The sequence below is a fragment of the Elgaria multicarinata genome, chromosome 3, assembly GCF_023053635.1.
Source record: "Elgaria multicarinata webbii isolate HBS135686 ecotype San Diego chromosome 3, rElgMul1.1.pri, whole genome shotgun sequence".
Classification (NCBI taxonomy): domain Eukaryota; kingdom Metazoa; phylum Chordata; class Lepidosauria; order Squamata; family Anguidae; genus Elgaria; species Elgaria multicarinata.
Window position 1 is genome coordinate 81865772 of NC_086173.1, and position 19424 is coordinate 81885195.

Genomic DNA, 19424 nt, shown 5'->3' on the forward strand with positions numbered 1-19424 from the left:
TTGGGTTTGCATTGGTCTACTAAATGTAAATATGTATTTAGACATACAATAAAAAAACTTGTGAAATATATTTGAGAAAGTAATTACATTACCATATATGCAGCACATTTTTCATTCCTTAACTCCAAAAACAACTGGACCATTTTACAGACTCAACTTATTAAAAATACATACACAAACACAAGCATTAATTACTGAGCTGGGACCTGGTTTGCAATAATATAGCCCGGAGCGTGCATTTACAGAGGAAATAGAAATCTCTGAACAAATAAGGCTAACAAAAGGACCTATAGAGTCCTATCTAAAGAAGCATAAATACACTGCTATTATGGTGCACTTATTAAAGCAGTTATTTATTATGCTATATTGGCTCCACCTTCAGTGTAGAACTGCTTTCACTCTTTATATGGTGGAACTTGTTCATTGAAGATAACGATTCAATATGACCAAATAGGCTATTAGCTAGCTGTAGCAAGGAACACTTATATCTCTTCATTCTGATCTATTAGAGACTGTTCTCCCATTATGTGGCAGCCAGAAAACACCAGTGTTTGTCTCAGGAATGAAGTTATTCTTATGGTATGTGAGCCACTGCAGTGTGTCTCCTTCCCACACCACCCAAGTAATGTCAGAGGTTAGCTTTTTCCTTGAAATATCATATGGAAATGGACAGTGGCATTTTCATCTGCTGTTATATGAGAGAGCAACACAGGTTGGAATCATGCAGGTAACTTCAAAAGGAGCCCACAGTAAATCCACAAACAGTTAACTGACACTCAAGCATACACAAGTTGATGAACCGCTCTATGTTAAAGGATGTGAACCTCCTCCTCAGATTTTACCACTGCATGTGACAAGGGAACACTGGTGCATATAGGGATGTCGTGGGTGCCCAACTGAGTCCGAGAGTCTGATAGACTCCCCCACATCAACTCCCACTGGACCCAGTTGGGACCCTGCAGTGCGTTCATGAACCCATGCTCCGAGCACCCACAAGCACTCGGCAGCCATCCATGGTGCACGACAATGAAGGCTCGAAAAATTATGTATTTCGCCCGTTGCATAATTGAGGCTTTTATAGCCACCATTTGCACAATGGGGAAATGCACAGCTTCAAGAGCCTCCACTGTTCCACACAATGGAGGCTCTGGAAATTGCACACTTCCCCCACTGCGTAAATGGTAGCCATAAAGGCCCCTTTTATGCAAGCATAAATGTGTAGATGGACCGTTCACACCTTTATTCTTGCATAAATGGGGCCTTCACAGCTACCATTTACACAAATGGAAGAAGAGGTTGCCACAAAGAGCACCATTCAATTGCATGGTTGCTGAATCGGCAGCTACTCCTGCTGACATCAGCAGTCTGTGCCCATGTAAGACGAGTGACATCAGCCCGTGCCTGACAATAATAAACTCAGAATGAGTAAAACAGAATTTCTTCCAAACCCCTAGGAATGTGAATCAAAATCATAAATGTTGTTATATATCTCATCTTTCGTGGTTTAAATGTCATACTCTGTTCTCTTAACTGAAACAGTGAATAGCTATGTTTTACTACTTGACAACAGAAAATGGAAAAAGCTTAATTCCTGTGCTTTAATCTCATAACCACTATTTTGCAGTAACTAAATCAATAAATTGCCTTCTGCTCTGGCTAAAAGGAACACCGGAAAAAGGCAAACACTTTTACATTGAAATGAAATTGGTCTCTGGCATCTTGCATTAAGGTGAAGCTCAGCAACCTGTCTTAAATTTCCACATAATCCTAATAGATCTGAAACTGAAGTTTTGTTCTAAAACAAAAGGGTTATTCTGCAGAAGCAGACTACTTTATTTTAAAATCAAATATGAAACCCAACAGCTAGAGTTGGCTAAACTCTTAACCACTGAATTAAGATAAAAATTAAATAATGTGGGAGCTAAAATACATCCCTGTTTTACACCATAGAAAGAGAGAGGCTCTGCACAATCCCAGCTTACTTCCAGCTGGGTATTTTCGTACAGGCTGCGGATAAGTAATAACAGTCGCCTATCAATACTGGTGTCCTTGAATTCCTTCCACAGTCTGTCCTACAAACTACAAAGTCTAGCATTCCCTTGGAAGAGAGGACTGTTCAAACAATAGAGAAGACTCATCCTCACTTTCCATAGTTGTGTCTCACATGTAGCTAACTCATTTTATTAAAGAAAATGGATTCATAGTCCATTTATTTATTTATTTAAAATAACTTTTAAGAACATAAGGAAAATTCACTGTTTTCCTAACTAGAAACTGAAGAAACCTTCAAATTTCTGTACAGCAAATCTAGAATTCAGTGCCAAGATATTGGTGCCAAGAATTCTATGAAGTCATCTTTAACAAGATATTACTGATTGGTCCCTATGTGCTAATCAGGATTTTCTGGTTAAGTTATTGCTGTTTCTGGCACTGGTTAATGAACTGATAGCTTTATTCCCTTCTCTCTCACACACACTTTGTAAGCAGTTTTCACTTAGGCCAAGAAATGTCAAACTGATAATTAAGTCTCAACCCTGACAGGTCTGTAATAAATTAATTAACTCCACCATTTTTATACATTAGGTCTCCAAATTGATAATATGCATATTGATGGCAATGGGTTTGACTCCAGGAAGGATATTTATGTCTGACATGCTGATAGACTTTTCTTTTCTATTTCCCCCTCCCTTCCCCCCTTTTTTCTTTTTGCATTTTGCTTTTAGACTTGTTACTTTCTATTACTTCACCTATTCTTTTGTCAAGGTTGGAAAAATCAGGTGTACAGTATCTGCTGAATAGAGCAATGGGCAGTTTTTATGCACATTCTCTCTTTAACACAATAATTATAGTATTATTATTATTATTAATAATAATAATAATAATAATAACAACAACAACTATCGTATTCACATGAAATTTTGATGTGTTCAAGGTGTTTCACATGCATTGTGTGAATGCATAATGCATGTGAGAGGCAGGCTAGCATGTTTATGGTAGAGGCAGATTAGATCAGGGGAGTTCAGTCTCTTAGCCACTATGTGACACAAGTCCTAATAGGAGTGATTGGGAGCAGCCATTTTGGTGAAAATATGTTTATGGATGAGTGTGATTTTGGTTGTTCATAGCATTTTGTAGGTTTTAATATGGTTATCTAAACATGAGCCTTTAATATAAGCTACCTGAGGCCTTGGTAGAGTAGGCAGGATAAAAATAACATTCACAGTATTGGAAATTGTTAAAATTGCACATTCATACCCTATATGATTCTAGTAAAATATTAATCTTTGGACAATAAACATCCGTGGCAATGCTTTGGAGAAAAATAGAAAATCAAAGTAGGTGAATATAAAATGACAACAGCTGCATCGTCAGTTCCAGCAACAATTCACATGAGAATAGTTCCTAAAATTGGTAAAATAAATAATGTGAAAAGCAATTGCTTTTCCTCCCGATAAAGCTGTCTACATTGGGTATGTGTGTTTCCAAACTTGTGGACAGAATGATTAATGTATTAATTATTATATGGCAGAGATTTACGTCAGTACTATTTGTCTTGTTAAATGCTTTAACATTTTAGTTCTCCATTTCAAGAGGATGGTGCTACACCTGGTATAAACTGGTATAAACTGACATTACTTTGTCTAAAAGCATGATGATTTGTCAGCTGAGAACACTGTATGTTCTCCACTTTAGGACAGCCAATAAAGAGCTAGCTGATCTATGTCTTACACTGGCTATTCGGATCAGCATTATTTTGGATTTCTACAACCTGGTTGTATAATTTAGTAAAAATTACCATGTCGGGTATTAGGGCTGTGCACGCTGTGCACGTCCTTCGTGAACCACTTTGGATCCAATCCAGACCTTCTGGATCAGCCCAAACCAGTTCGGGTCGATCCGGACCTCCCCCGATCCACTATGGAACCGGATATGGAGCGAGATCCAGAGGTCCGGATCGATATTCGGCTCCCATTTTGCCCCCGTCCCCACTTACCTGCCTCCACGGCAGATGACGGAAGCAGGGAAGGGGGGAAGGGGGGACAAAATGGGGGCCAAATAAGCCCCCCTCCCCTGGCTCCGCCGCTGTCACTGACGCGGTCTGTGCAGCGGCTTTGACTGCCGCCCACGCCTAAGGGTGGAAATAGGCCACAGCCTATTTCCGGCCTTAGGCATGGGCAGCATTCAAAGACACCACACGGACTGCAGCAGCGGCGGACAACGGAGCCAGGAAAGCCCCCATCCCCCCCTTACCTGGCTCCGAAGGTTCGGAATGGTCCGAAGCAATTTGGACCGTTCCGAACCGCTTTGGGTTGATCCGGACCTCCCCTGATCTGCTCCGGAATCCAGCTTAGGAGGTCTGGATTGGCCCGCTCTGTTTCGGATTCGAGGATCCGTAACAAAGAGGAGCACACCCCTATTGGGCATAACTACTTCCTTGCGAGTTTTTCAGCCTATGCTTCCATCAATGACATTCCTGAGTGGGGCAGAAAAATTCACAGTATGATGGTACCAACATGCGCTCAGCATCTAAGGCCCTCCTCCATGTGCCTACTCCAAGGGAGGCTTAGAAGGCAACAAGAGAGAGGGCCTTCTTGATGAATGGATTCTTTGCATCAGTGTTCACTGCAGAGGGTATCGGACAGATGCCTGAACTGATGTTTTCAAGAAGGGAGTCTGAAGAACTAAGGGAAAAGATGAACTTCTCAACCTTATTGACAAATTGAAAACAAATAAATCACCATGCCAGGATGGTATCCATCCTAGAGTTCTCAAAGAACTCAAATACGAAATTGCGGACCTTCTAACAAAAAGATGTAACATGTCCCTAAGCTCAGCCTCTGTATGAGGGGACTGGAAGATAGCCAATGTAGCACCATGTTGGGGATCCAGGAAATTACAGGCTGGTTAGCTTGATATCTGTTCCAGGTAAATTGGTTGAAAGCATTATTAAAGTCAAAATTATTAAGCATATAGAAGGGCAGGTCCTGCTGAAGAAGAATCAAGACAGTTTCCACAAAGGCAAGTCCTGTCTCACTAATCTTCTAGGCCATAGCTAGATGATGGGGTTTTATGGTGACGACCTCACGATTTTATGATCATGAGATTGTTGCCCCTGTCTACACGAGGCGCACAACATCACAGCCACCATTTTGAATTAATTTTTCTTAAAAGAACAGGAGTACACAAGCGATCCACCAAAATCGTAAGGTTTTTTTAAAAAAATACACCTCGCGCTGCCCCCACCCCACCACCGATATCGCAAGGAGCACGGAACAAACGACAATGCCTGCCCATACATTTCACATTTTCAGGATCATCCCAAAACTGCGGGAAAAGCAGGATTAAAGGGTAGGGCGATATCCCAGGGCAAGGGATCATCCCTCCCTGCTCCCAGGATGCCCTGTGCATCATGTGGACGCACAGGGATGATCCTGGGGCGATACCCAGGCTATTGGCCCATCTTTCCATGGCCCTAGAATTCTTTGGGAGTGTCAACAAACATGTAGACGGGTGGTCCGGTGGACATGGTTTACTTGGACTTCTCAAAGGCTTTTGATAAAGTCCCTCATCAAAGACTCCTGAACAAACTTATCAGTCATGGAATAAGAGGAGAGGTCTTCCTAAGGAACAGTTAAAGAACAGAAAGCAGAGAGTAGGAATAAATGGTAAATTTTCCTGATGGAGGGAAGTCAATAGTGGAGTCCACAGGGATTGGTATTGGGACCAATCATTCTCAACTTGTTCATAAATGATCTGGAATTAGGAGTGAGCAGGGAAGTGGCCAACTTTGCTGACGACACCAAATTATTTCAGGTTTTTAAAACACAAAGGATTGTGAAGGGCTCCAAAGGGACCTCTCCAAGCTGGGAGAGTGGGCATCCAAATAGCAGATGTGTTTCAATGTAAGCAGTGTAAGGTGATGCATGATGGGGTGGGGGGGAACAACCCAACTTCAAGTATAACCTGATGGGATCTGAACTGGCGGTGACCAATCAAGAAAGAGATCTTGGGGTTGTGGTGGACAGCTTGATGAAAATGTCAACTCAGTGTGTGGCAGCTGTAAAGAAGGCAAATTCCATGTTAGGGATTATAAGAAAAGGAATTGAGAATGAAACTGCCAGTATCATACTGCCCTTACACAAATCTATAGTGTGTCCACACTTAGAATGCTGTGTAGAGTTCTGGTCACCACACCTAAAAAAAAGGATATCATAGTGCTGGAAAAAGTGCAGAAAAGGGCAACTTAAATAATTAAGGGGCTGGAGCATCTCCCCTTGAGGAAAGGTTACAACAGTTGGGATTGTTTAGCTTGGAAAAAAGGAGGCTAAGGGGAGACATGATAGAGCTGTACAAAGTTATGCATGATGTGAAGAACATGGATAGGGAGACATTTTTCTTCCTCTCAAAATACTAGAACTCAGGGTCATCCCATGAAGCTGATTGGTGGGAGATCCAGGACAAATAAAAGGAAGTACTTCTTCACACTGTGCATAGCTAAATTATGCAATTTTCTACCACAAGATGTAGTGATGGCTACCAATTTGGATAGCTTTAAAAGGGGGTTGGATAAATTCCTGGAGGAGAAGGCTATCAATAGCTACTAGCCCTGATGGTTATCTGTTACCTCCAGTATCCAAGGCAGTAAGCCTGTGTGCACCAGTTGCTAGATGGACCCTTGGTCTGATCCAGCTTAGCACTTCTTATGTTCTTGGTAGTGCCCCCACCCCATTATGGAATTTTATTTATTTATTTATTTATTTAAGGATTTTTATGCCGCCATTCAGCCAAAAAAGCTCTCACGGCGGCTTACAAAAGTATTTCTTGACAGTCCCTGCCCACAGGCTTACAATCTAAAAGACATGACACAAAAGGAAAGGGGATTGGGAGGGAGGAGGAGGAGGAGGGGGAAAAGGAAAGCAAATTCAGGCACTACAATCTTAGTTGGAAAGTTCAGCAGTTACAGTTGACAGCAGGAGGGAGGGAGCTCTGAGCTGCTTCCTCCCTCACTGGTGGCCTCTGCAGAGACAGTAGGTAGCAGGAGGGAGGGGGCACTGAGCTGGAGCTGGACCCAGGCACGGTGGAGAGGTGCCTGGCTGCTGCTTCCTCCCTCACTGGTGGCCTCTGCAGAGACAGTTGACAGCAGGAGGGAGGGGGCTCTCAGCTGGAGCTGGACCCAGGCACGGTGGAGAGGTGCCTGGCTGCTGCTTCCTCCCTCACTGGTGGCCTCTGCAGAGACAGTTGGTAGCAGGAGGGAGGGGGCTCTCAGCTGGAGCTGGACCCAGGCACGGTGGAGAGGTGCCTGGCTGCTGCTTCCTCCCTCACTGGTGGCCTATGGACATATGGAATGATGTCCCCGACAAGGCCCGCTTGGCACCATTGCTATGGGGTGACATAGAAATGTAATAACAACAACAACAACAACAACATGCATTTGTACATCTACACAAAAGAACAGTGCAAAGAACAACAACTTTTGAACAGGAAAATGTGAAAAATGAAGGTAAGTGATTTGTTGCATATGATCCAAAATTATTTGTTTATTTATTAATTGAAATATTTATTAACCACCTTTCTGCCCTATTAGGGCTCCAAAGGTATAGTACATGACAAATATGAAAACAACTTACAGTAAACAGCCAAGCTAAGAATAGAGCTATCTTTAAAAACACCTCAGAGATGTTATTCTGGAATATTTTTATTAAACCCCTGATGTGAATGAAATTGTTTAAACATATTAATTGTAATATAACTATAATTTAATATATTTGTTTTGTAAGTTGAATTCATACAGTTATAGGGAGCCTCTGGTTCTGGAAAGAGAACTGCTCCTTCCTTTTATGGAAATGAGCCTGATCCAGCAGAGGCTCCCATTCCAATAACTGGACACTCCCAAGGGCGGAAGGAGGGTGCATGTTTTCAGGTGGTATATGGTGCTGCAGGGAAATGAGGAAATTCACAAAACCTATCTCTTCTGCATTAAAATATACTGGATCAAACTTACGATATTTGTTTTCCTAGAGCTGCAATATCAACTACTAGACAAATAGTGAAAAAACATAAAAGTTCTGATTAATAATTAATTCTGATTAATGCTCACCTGCAAATACCAGATGAAAATAGACATGATATTAATGTTAAAAATGAAAATGTTGAATCACAGCATGGTTAACAAATGCATATTTGCACCTACACTTTCCTGGATTTAATACATTTTAAGGAATTGGGTTTTAAAGTTATCTAATACATAAGCAGCTGCATAGCTCAGTCTTATTCATCTGCTGATAAACCACAAAATACATCTCATTTGTTAAAGTTAGACATATGAGCAGAGAGGGAAAATTGGTTTGATCATTTCTTGGCTGACTGGCTTAAAAAAAACACCCCATCATTTGACACCAATTTCTTGAATGGATGACTGCAAGCAAAATAAAAACAAATGAATAATTGTGGCTGAAGTCTCTAAGCCAGATCTAGTAGCTTCATTGACAATAGAGGATAGGGAGGTGGAAAGCTATTGCAATTTTCACAGTGTGAGAAGCTTAGTACAATTACTCATTCAGGCATGTATATGATTTTTATTTTTATTTTCAAGGAAGAGGTTCATCCTTCAGGATGCCAACTACAATCTATACTCATAGACATCAGCAGCAAAGAAAGGCAATTGGAAGCTTCCTCCAGAATTCCTAGAACCTTTGCAAGATCAGGTCTTAATTGTGTGGAACAAACCATTAAGGATATAATAATCAATTAACTGGATGAGTGGCATTTGATAGGGCACAGTTGTTTGGCTTTCATATATGAATTATGCCTTGCTCTCTAATACATGATTATGACTTATGAAGCATTATGAACAAGAAAGCTGCAATGTTAGATCTGATGGGAGTCATAGATTCCTGCAAGGATGAGCAGAGTAATCATGAAGCAATGCTAAAAGTCCATACTCTTCAGCATTTCACAGATGAAAATGGGCAGACCTGTGCATGCATAGGTGTGGTTAGGGGTCGAACTCTGAAAACCCAACAGCATGGGTTGATGGAGCCAACTCTGTCCAGACTCAGATGTATCACAAGCCAAAAGTGAGAATGAAAAATGTATGCAGGCAGAAATCTCCAGATAACAAAAGCAGTGATAAGCCAAACACTACACAAGTCAAATACATATAATACATATGTCTACTATACTGAATGCATATTTCACTTAGAACACATTGCTCCAATTTTACAGCTAAGGAACAATGAGGACCAAGTATTAAGGCTGCAATCCTAGTCTCACTTACCTGGGAATAAGTCATATTGGATGGTGTCTAGTTAACCGTTCCCACTGATTAATGGTTTCTTTCCAGTTGAACAAGATGAGGACAATTTCTCATTCTCTTGTAGTCATAGAATCATAGAATCACAGAATAGCAGAGCTGGAAGGGGCCTACAAGGCCATCGAGTCCAACCCCCTGCTCAATGTAGGAATCCACCCTAAAGCATCCCTGACAGATGATTGTCCAGCTGCCTCTTGAATGATTCCATTGTCATACTGCTTTAACAGTCAGGAAGTTTTTCCTGATGTCCAGGTGGAATCAGGCTTCCTGTAACTTGAGCCCATTATTCCGTGTCCTGCACTCTGGGAGGATCGAGAAGGGATCCTGGCCCTCCTCTGTGTGACAACCTTTTAAGTATTGGAAGAGTGCTATCATGTCTCCCCTCAATCTTCTCTTCTCCAGACTAAACATGCCCAGACTGAAAGAACTGGGCATGTTTAGCCTGGAGAAGAGAAGATTGAGGGGAGACATGATAGCACTCTTCCAATACTTAAAAGGTTGTCACACAGAGGAGGGCCAGGATCTCTTCTCGATCCTCCCAGAGTGCAGGACACGGAATAACGGACTCAAGTTAAAGGAAGCCAGATTCCGGCTGGACATCAGGAAAAACTTCCTGACTGTTAGAGCAGTGCGACAATGGAATCAGCTACCTAGGGAGGTTGTGGGCTCTCCCACACTAGAGGCATTCAAGAGGCAGCTGGACAACCATCTGTCAGGGATGCTTTAGGGTGGATTCCTGCATTGAGCAGGGGGTTGGACTCGTTGGCCTTGTAGGCCCCTTCCAACTCTGCTATTCTATGATTCTATGATTCTTTCAGTCTCTCTTCATAGGGCTTTGTTTCCAGACCCCTGATCATCCTGGTCACCCTCCTCTGAACACGCTCCAGCTTGTCTGCGTCCTTCTTGAATTGTGGAGCCCAGAACTGGACACAATACTCTAGATGAGGCCTAACCAGGGCTGAATAGAGAGGAACCAGTACCTCACGTGATTTGGAAGCTATACTTCTATTAATGCAGACCAAAATAGCATTGGCCTTTCTTGCAGCCATATCGCACTGTTGGCTCATATTCAGCTTGCAATCTACAACAATTCCAAGATCCTTCTCGTTTGTAGTATTGCTGAGCCAAGTATCTCCCATCTTGTAACTGTGCATTTGATTTCTATTTCCTAAATGTAGAACTTGGCATTTATCCCTATTAAATTTCATCCTGTTGTTTTCAGCCCAGCACTCCAGCCTATCAAGATCACTTTGAAGTTTGTTTCTGTCTTCCAGGGTATTAGCTATCCCACCCAATTTTGTGTCATCTGCAAATTTGATAAACGTTCCCTGCACCTCCTCGTCCAAATCATTAATAAAAATGTTGAAGAGCACTGGACCCAGGACTGAGCCCTGCGGTACCCCACTCGTTGCCTCTCCCCAGTTTGAGAAGCTTCCATTGATAAGTACTCTTTGAGTCCGATTCTGTAGCCAACTGTGAATCCACCTAATAGTTGTTTCATCTAGCCCACTTCATCTAGTCCTCGTGTGCTCTCAAATTCTACTCCAGAGGTTTGGGGGACCCTCTGGATAAGATCTTGGGGAGGGGCACAGGGGCTGCAGGGAAAAGGAGAAACACCCATTGCACAAGTGGAGGTCCACTCACATATTGCATTTAATCCATTGAATTCAATGCAACTTATTTCTGAGTAACCATGTATAGAATCAAATTGTAAGTGACTAGCCCAGTTATTTTTCTGTGTAAATAGCACTATTTTGCTATATATTTTTAAAAAACACCTGATAAAGTGAAACCTTCCACCACCACGGGAACTGACAATATGGAAAAATATCCATGGGGCAACTGACAGGGTATACATCATCAATACTACTCTGGTGTTTAAGAACAAACCATAAAAGGGCAGAACCAACAAGCATGAATCCTTTAAACACACATTGGAAGGGATCTTTGGTCAATAAGGCTTTCTTCTCAGTAAACATTATAGAAAGATTTTGGCCATGGAGAAGAGTATTGCTGGATAAAATGTCAACACCATATGATATAGTGTGTGTAACCTCCATTTTAATTCTGCTTCCAATTGATTGTGGAGAAGCAATGTCTCCTTGACACTAAAAGACATCTAGTGTGGAAACAACCTTTGTGGTTTGGTTCTTATAATTTCTCTGAAGCTAACTCTAGAGGGATCCCTATAGCATGTGGATTGGACATATCCAGATGAAAACATTGTATTCAGAAAGTTCTCAAACATTCTGTTTTATAATTGCATCTTGTGACTATGCAAGGTGTTTATGAACCACGCAATGTGTTTGTGAACCATTTATTTCTCTATCTCGCTTGATGGTATGTTGTTGTTTTTAATGCAGGTAAGACTATTGCTATGGGAGAAAGTATGGAGCAGAGACAGCTGCTCCATTATCCAGTGAAATGAAAAAGAAAAATCCCCTCTAGTTTAACAAATCCTCTCAGATATTCTCTGAGACCAGCCATATATTTACCAGGCTTGACTTCCATGCCACTGCTTGTAAATCACCAAATACACTTTGATTACAGATAGGCAGAGGGCAGGCTGGCACTGAAGAATCTCTTCACATCTACTGTTTGTGCTGTTGTCTAAAATTCAAGGGTGCTTTGCTTTGACAGATGGTATTAGAAAAATGTTTGATGAGAGCAAATGTGACGTAAGAAAATATGACTACAATAGCAAATAGTGGGGGGAGAAAGAACTCAGTTTTGCTGTTCCTTTCATAGCTGTAATTCAATGTAAAAAGACAGTATCATATCCTCACACAGTAAAACAACTGGATGCTCATAGCTTGTCAGTGCTTTCATCTCTCTGGAAGGTGTGGTTTAGTAGAAAAAATAATAGGTCTCTAGATGCTTAATAAGCAACGATTGAATAATGCTTAAAGAATAAGTCTCTGTGTTTGGAGGGGACATTAGAGGAAAAGATACGTGGTTAGCACCTTCAGCATATATCCATAAGCAATTTCCAAGCAGACACAGTTCTTTTTAAATCACTCTTTGAGATCAATAGTTTTGCGACAATTTTATTCTTCCCTTAAAAGAATAAATAAGAAGAAATGTTTGTTCTAGCACTGGAGAGGGACAGCACATATTATCCAAAGAAAATGCATTTTTAAATAAAATAAAGGTGTGTTTGAAGTGGCAAATCATTGTTTCGGCTGCTGGCAGTTTTTCAGTTGTTTTTCAAAGGACTATGTGAGTAGATGAGCAGCCATTTTTTCACATGTGAAAAACTGCTCTGGGCATGAGGTATTTCTCATAACAACATATACACCCATCTATTGCAGCAGTAATAGCCACACTTTGAATTTATCTTAATAAAACAGAAATAGAAGTGTTAAAAAGCCCTTCTAAAAGCAATTTGATCACATGCAATGTGTACCAAAGGCAATAATGATGCTACACCAAGATCTGCAAGGACTGCAGAGCATAGATAGACCACCTCCCGCCCCAACAGCCAATGTTAGAAGAGGAGTTAAAAATAGGAGAATGTGAATAAACCAAAGATGACCTTTAGACTTGGTGATATTGCTCCTAGCATCTCTCAATATTGCCATGCCTTTGCAGTGGCTATACCATGGCTATACTTTCAAGATGATGGTGCCCATGCTACCCATTCAAGTCCTGCATTGCCTATTGAAGAGATCCATAATAGATGTAGGGGCAAGTGAATGAAGTGGTATAATTCCAGTCATTCAACAAAGAGTGTGTGCCGGTAATGCTGAATAGTCTTGGGTACTCATTGCCAAGCCCACTTATTGGATCATTGTAGCAAAGCATTCTAAAAGAAAACTCAACTATTCCTCAGAATTCAACAAAGGCCTGTTCAACTACAATCACAGCTGTTTGCTCCATTTCTTATTGGAAGCTATTGCAGGAATGGACAAGTAATGCCTACATGGCATCTTTCAATTACAATAAAATGTAAACTACTATGAAAACAAAACCTGAACTGTTATAATCTGTTTAATGGAGATTCGTCTCCCACTTCACATTTATACAGAGATAGATTAGACATCCCAGAAACATCTGTTAAATAAAAACTAAAAAGTTAACAGTAAATAGTGGAGCTTTCTGATAGATGATTTCCAGCCAGCTGGCTGTGAAAGAACAGCTTGAGACAGCCACCAATTAATAAGAAAACATAGAATTCTTGAGGTATTTACTCAACCTCTATATACGCCTAACAATATTGTCCCAGTCATGTGTATTATATCCTCTGTGCCAGCAGAACGTGAAATTCTTTATTGTTCCCAACTTCCACTCCTCCAACTTCCCACCCTAACAGAATCTCAATCCACTGGCTGCAACCTCATGCCTGCAGGGCAGAACTGCATTTTTTTTTAAAAAAAAAGTTGGTTGCTGCTATTAGTCAGCACCTCATGACTCTTTCCCTGTCCTTAGACAGCCATCAATCACAATGCAATCACAAAACAGTCTGGGACATTTTGCCGATAACCTTTTGGTTTTAACTTGAGAGGCAGTTGACAAGAGCTGAATTAAAACAGCTGCTTACTACACTTGCTGTGTTTGCTTCCCTCTCTCCAATGAACATTTAAACCAAGTAAAGTGAACAGTTGTTCAAGGCAACTGGACACAGATGAACACTGGCTGTGATTACAACACATATTCTTCTCTTCTGTGTTAGCCTCTTGGCATTTTATCAGGTTATATGTAGTACCCAAAGATGGATTGTGGTGGGAGTAACAAGGTAGACTGTCAACACACGTGCTATATTTTGCTTCTACTATTATCCCATCTAGACAACCAGCATCATTTAGAATCAGGAATCCTCCAAAACAGGAGTTGGAAACCTGATGTTAATGGACTCAACTCCCTTCATCCCCAGTCAACACAGCAAATAGTTGGGGATGATAGGAGTTGTATTAGGGAACCTAGATGTCTCCTTTACAAACAGTCCTTCTTTAACATGAAAATCCAACAGAGTCCAACAGAGGATTCTTTTTTTAAAAAAAAAAAATCAGTTAAATGATGACGTTTTGTTTATCATACTTATGAGCTGCTTTGAGCAGAATTTGGGAAAGTGAGATATGAATAGATAAATGATTGTTTTTTTCCATAGTGCATAACCATATTTTAAAATGAGCATATTACAACTTTTCACATTAAACCAGATTTCTTTTAGCCAGTGATATTCATTGTTAATTTCTTAAAATGCTACAGCTAGATGACGTAAATTAAATGAATATGCCAGCTCATCAGAACAGGATGTTATGTATAAACATCCACCAAATGGACTCCACCACTATGTACAATTTTTGAGCCATCAACCTCCCATGAAAGCACTTCTTTTTCATCCCTTTTGTGAAATGGATTTTCACAGAATGCCAACTACTATGAATGCAGTGCTTATCACATAGGTTTCCAAGAAAATCATGGTCATGAAGTTGAATCTAACCAGCTATTTGTTACAATTAAGAGAGCGAAAAGTTCCATACACTGAAAGAAATTCCCAATGTAGAACAGTCTTGTCACTTGATATTGAGAAGATATTATGCTAGGTAAGCATCTGGAAAGCAACTTGTTTCTTTATTTTAAAAATGATATGTTTACACACTCAGAATTTAAAACTCTATTTTAAAATTAAAGCTCTATTTTAAGATTAAAACCTCATATTTTCTTAATTATCACAGTTTTACTCATATAAAAGAAAAATCTCTTTGCTTACCTTTTCTTCTTGTGACTTCAAAGCTTCTGGATTCCTGTAAGAAAAAATATATTTGTTTGCTTGTTTAACACTGTTCAGAAATGTGGGTCATTTTTTAAGGTTACCTATGGAATAAGACAAATTATTAAAGCTAAAGATTATAATTTTTAAATATTCAACAAAGGTTCGATTAAAAATAATAAAAATGTCTCTATCAACAAAATTACCACATATGGATGTACTGAAAACAAGAAAAAATAACAGCTCAGTTATAATCATGTTTATCCAGAGATCTATCCCACTGATTAATATGACTTGATTCCATTGGAATAGAATTGCAAGTAATAAGAACTGTTCTTGTTTCATTCTTATTTAATGAGTCTCAGACTTTGGATAGCAATTTTGTGTACCAAGTGGTATGATTTTAAGATGGCGCCCTTAACTCAAACTATGGCTAAGATGGTTTCCCACCACCTTTCTGAGGCTAGTAACTTGGGATACAAACTTGAAACAAAAACTGAATGAAAGTTGAGCTTTGTGAGAGAGCATTAATTGCACAGAAGCTGTCATATAATTTGGGTCAAAGTTTATAGCTGAAAAATCATAGGAAAATCTTCTCCTTTTCTGTTAGAAACAAAACACCACAATTTTTTTGAACAAAGTCGTGTTCCTGATAAAATAGATTACATGACAGTCTTCATAAGCAGGGACTAAGTGAATGAACATTCAGCATTATTTCTAGTTTACACTTCTTAGATGTGCAACCATCACAGAGGCGAAATGAACATAAACGAGCAAATGTTACATGAAGTCTTACTCTCCGCTGCCCCTTGTGGAACTGGCAGGAAAAATGCCATCCTGCCATGCCCAGGTGGGGCCAAGAGAGGAGACGCAGGAGCCAGCCATTGGCTGGCATACAGGCTGGGTGGGTCACGTGGCCAGGAGGGGATTAGAATGTATAAAACTGCCGTAAAAAGCATGTTATTATATTAGGAAAGATCTCAGTCATTACTTCTGCCTTGCTGGCAAGAGCCTAGCAGGGCTTTGGATAGATCAGACACTCGGATATTGGAGCAGTCCATCATTTGGGCTCCTTCCCTTAGGATGTTTATATACTGCTTTGAATTTTAGAATAAATGGAAATTAAGGAGAATGACAATAATGCACATATACTTTCATCATAATTCAAATTGTACTAACACTAACATATTCCGTTTACAAGTTCACTTACACACTGACGAAAGGACTTTTTAAAAATCAATAGACAGTTCTGGATAGAAACACTATCATTTTATTGCTGAGATCAGTAAATCATGATCCAACATGCTGTCTAACCCTTAACAAGAAATAATTTGAAAAGTCACATCAAAATACATGTTTACCAACAACACAACTTTTTAAAAAACAGATTTTAACTACCTATACATCTTATTGCTACACATCTAATTCTTACAATACTAGTTCTATTGTAGTTAATATATATTCAGCAGTTGAGATTTATCCAACACAAAGCTGAGCTAATAGGTAAAAGCACCAGTTGAATATTTGTCTGTTACACAGCTGCTGAAGGCACAAAAAAATTGTCAGGAAAAACAGTGGAGACTCTTAATGACTTCTGCTATAATAGCGCTGCCCTAAGAGAGAGGCCACAATCCAGCTCACCATGGTCAATGACTCTGAACCTGGATTGTTGCTGCTTAGTACAAAAAACAGGCAACTTTAATTCCCCTATGACTACAAAACAATGGGATGGTAGTTATTCCAAAATGACGTGGAGGAAAGGACCGGGGGTGGGCGGGTGCAACTGAGAATATCACAACAGTGCCTTTATTATGTGCTTTGCCTGCCTGATGTTTGGAGAAAGGTCTCCTGCATGGGCTGACTTGAATCTTGATTGAACAAACTGACATTAAACCAACCTGTTTCTGCTCATGATAGAGTTGCCAAATGACCAAGGAAAAAAATATTGACTTTTATTTTTATTTGGGGCCAATTGCCAGAAAGCCAATGAGACACATCCTATTTTTTTAACTGTATACTATAGAAGAATACAAAGCTTTTGGACTGGACTACATTCCCCGACCCATAGTTGTCCTCACCATTTGGGCCTTGCAATTATTTTGATTGTGGGTTTTTGTGCTGCAAAGATTTTTGATGTCATGCTTGGGAATACTTTCATTCTGTATTGTTAGTAGAATTGCCAGCCTTTTTCTCGCAAGCTTCCTGTACCTTTAAAAGCTGCATTATCAGAAATTCAGCACAAAGCCTTTTCCATCTCAGTCTTCGTAAAACGTCATGACAAGTCTTAACTACAGAATTTCTTCTTCCTGTCTATGTATGTATGTATGTATGTACTGATTTGTGGTCTGTTTCCCAGAGCAGGATCATGGGATGCTGCCTTATACCAAGTCAGACCATGGGTTCATCTAACCCAGTATTGTCAACACTGAACAGTAGCAGGTTTTCAAGGTTTCAGTCAGGGGAATTTCCCAGCATTACCTGGAATTGCCAGGGATTGTACCTGGAATCTTCTGCATGCAAAGAAAGTGATCTATCACTAAACTACTGTCCCTCCCCTACAACCATCACAGGGAGTATTATTTTAAAATACAAAATAAAATACTTAATTTGTTGAGGGTAAAGCAGTCCAGCCAAAAAGAAAAGCTGGCAATTGTTAGCACTTGATAGTCATATTTTAAAGTGATTTATTGTGCTCATATCCTAAATAGATTTTGATTGTAATCTTATATACCCTTACCAGGGAGTAAACTTCAATGAACTCAGTGAGACTTACTTCTGTGTAGACATGTATAGGGCTGTACTTTTAAGGCACAATCCTATGCATGTTTAGGCAGGAAAAAGTTCAACAACTCCCAGCATGCCCCAACCATGTCTAAAAATGCATAATGTTGCACCTTTAAAAGTCTAAGCTAGACCTCTTTTCCCTCACATGCTATTTTCTATGTGGAGAAAGCTGTCCCCCCACCACATTTAATTTAGATGAGAACATTTCAATGTTTCTTTACCTGTAATATTAGAATGGTACTGTTATAGCCCAACAAGAACGGTACCACATTGTTCTGCTGATCAAGCAGCCTAGCTCTAAGAGTTGCAGTGACCACATCATAGCTTCAAGCCTCATGCTAGTATAACAAAAGGATAATATAGACATTCAAGCGCTTCTTACAGAAAATAAAATATATTCCCACTTGTCTTAAATCCTCCACATTTCTCCGTAGGATATTTGATTACAGACAAATCCATGACCAAAACTACTTTGACAGAAATGATAGTGAAGCACTTGGATGCATTGCCTCAGGAAGAATAATTTCGTACTGAAGCTTTCGAACAGATGCTTATAAATGGGGCTTATTTTCTGGGCATCGTTTTATGATTGCACATAACTGTAACTAAAAATCTAATTTCACTCTGGCATAAGTCATATGATTTGAAGTGAGGACTTTGTTTCAAGATGTTAATTCACTTTGCTGAATTTTTCCATGAACATGGTTCTGCAAATCATTTTGAATGTCATTTAGCTAATAACATGTCCCACATTTTTTCCCACTTTTAGCACTTATTATCCCTCTTATTAATGCAATATAATTTAATTTAAAACACATAATTATTGTTCATGCAGAGTCACTGTCACATGCTCCTTTGAGGAGCATTCTTCACAAAACATTTGCTGCCCTGTCACTGCCCTTCCAAATGGAGGTAGGTAGCGTGTTATCAGGTGTCAATTGTCATCTCTGGTGTTTTTTTAAAAAAATTTAATGTGGCAAATGTTGTCTTATAAAGCTATTGAACAGCTTTATTTAAGCTGAAACTGCTGCACAGCACCAAAGCGCTTCAGACACCTGGATGAACCTTGATACAATTTGACAACTTCTCAGCATACATAGCTTTTCTGCTGTTATGAAAGACTGCCTCCAACTGTCAAGCTGAAAAAACAATGGCTACTTGGTGTTATCAGTCCTTGATTAATGTTGAAGGGTGGCTTCTACTGATAGGGAAAGTACGATTAGAATGCAGAGTCAGATTTCATGTCAAGGGAGAAGGGGGGGGAAGAGTCTCTACCCAAAATTTGGCAGAATAGAATAGAATATTCTGTTGAAGCATGTTATTTCAGTACATAATAAAATAAATAAACCAAATGAGCCAAAATACTTGACAGTCTGATTGATTAATTTTTTAAAAAAATAATTACTAGATTTCAGATGGCCACTTATGAATTACACAAAAAGAAGAAATGCATCACTAAAAATGAGGACATAATTTTTCATAAAATTGGCATATGCTAATGTATATGCATAGACACAAATTTAGAAAATTATTATTATAATTTTAAAAAGAAATACAGTATAGTATATCTCACAGAGTGTGAAAGACTGTGACCGGGTGACCTTTGTGCCTTGC

The 19424-nt window shown here is 39.7% G+C and overlaps 1 protein-coding gene across 1 annotated transcript in view; it reads right to left on the reverse strand.

Moving 5' to 3' along the window:
* Window positions 1-19424, reverse strand: part of FSTL4 (follistatin like 4) — a 488847-nt gene that overhangs the window by 437708 nt on the left and 31715 nt on the right. The window contains exon 3 of the mRNA XM_063123302.1: window positions 15027-15060. Coding sequence (XP_062979372.1) covers window positions 15027-15060 — 34 coding nt within the window. The remainder of the gene's footprint in view (window positions 1-15026; window positions 15061-19424) is intronic.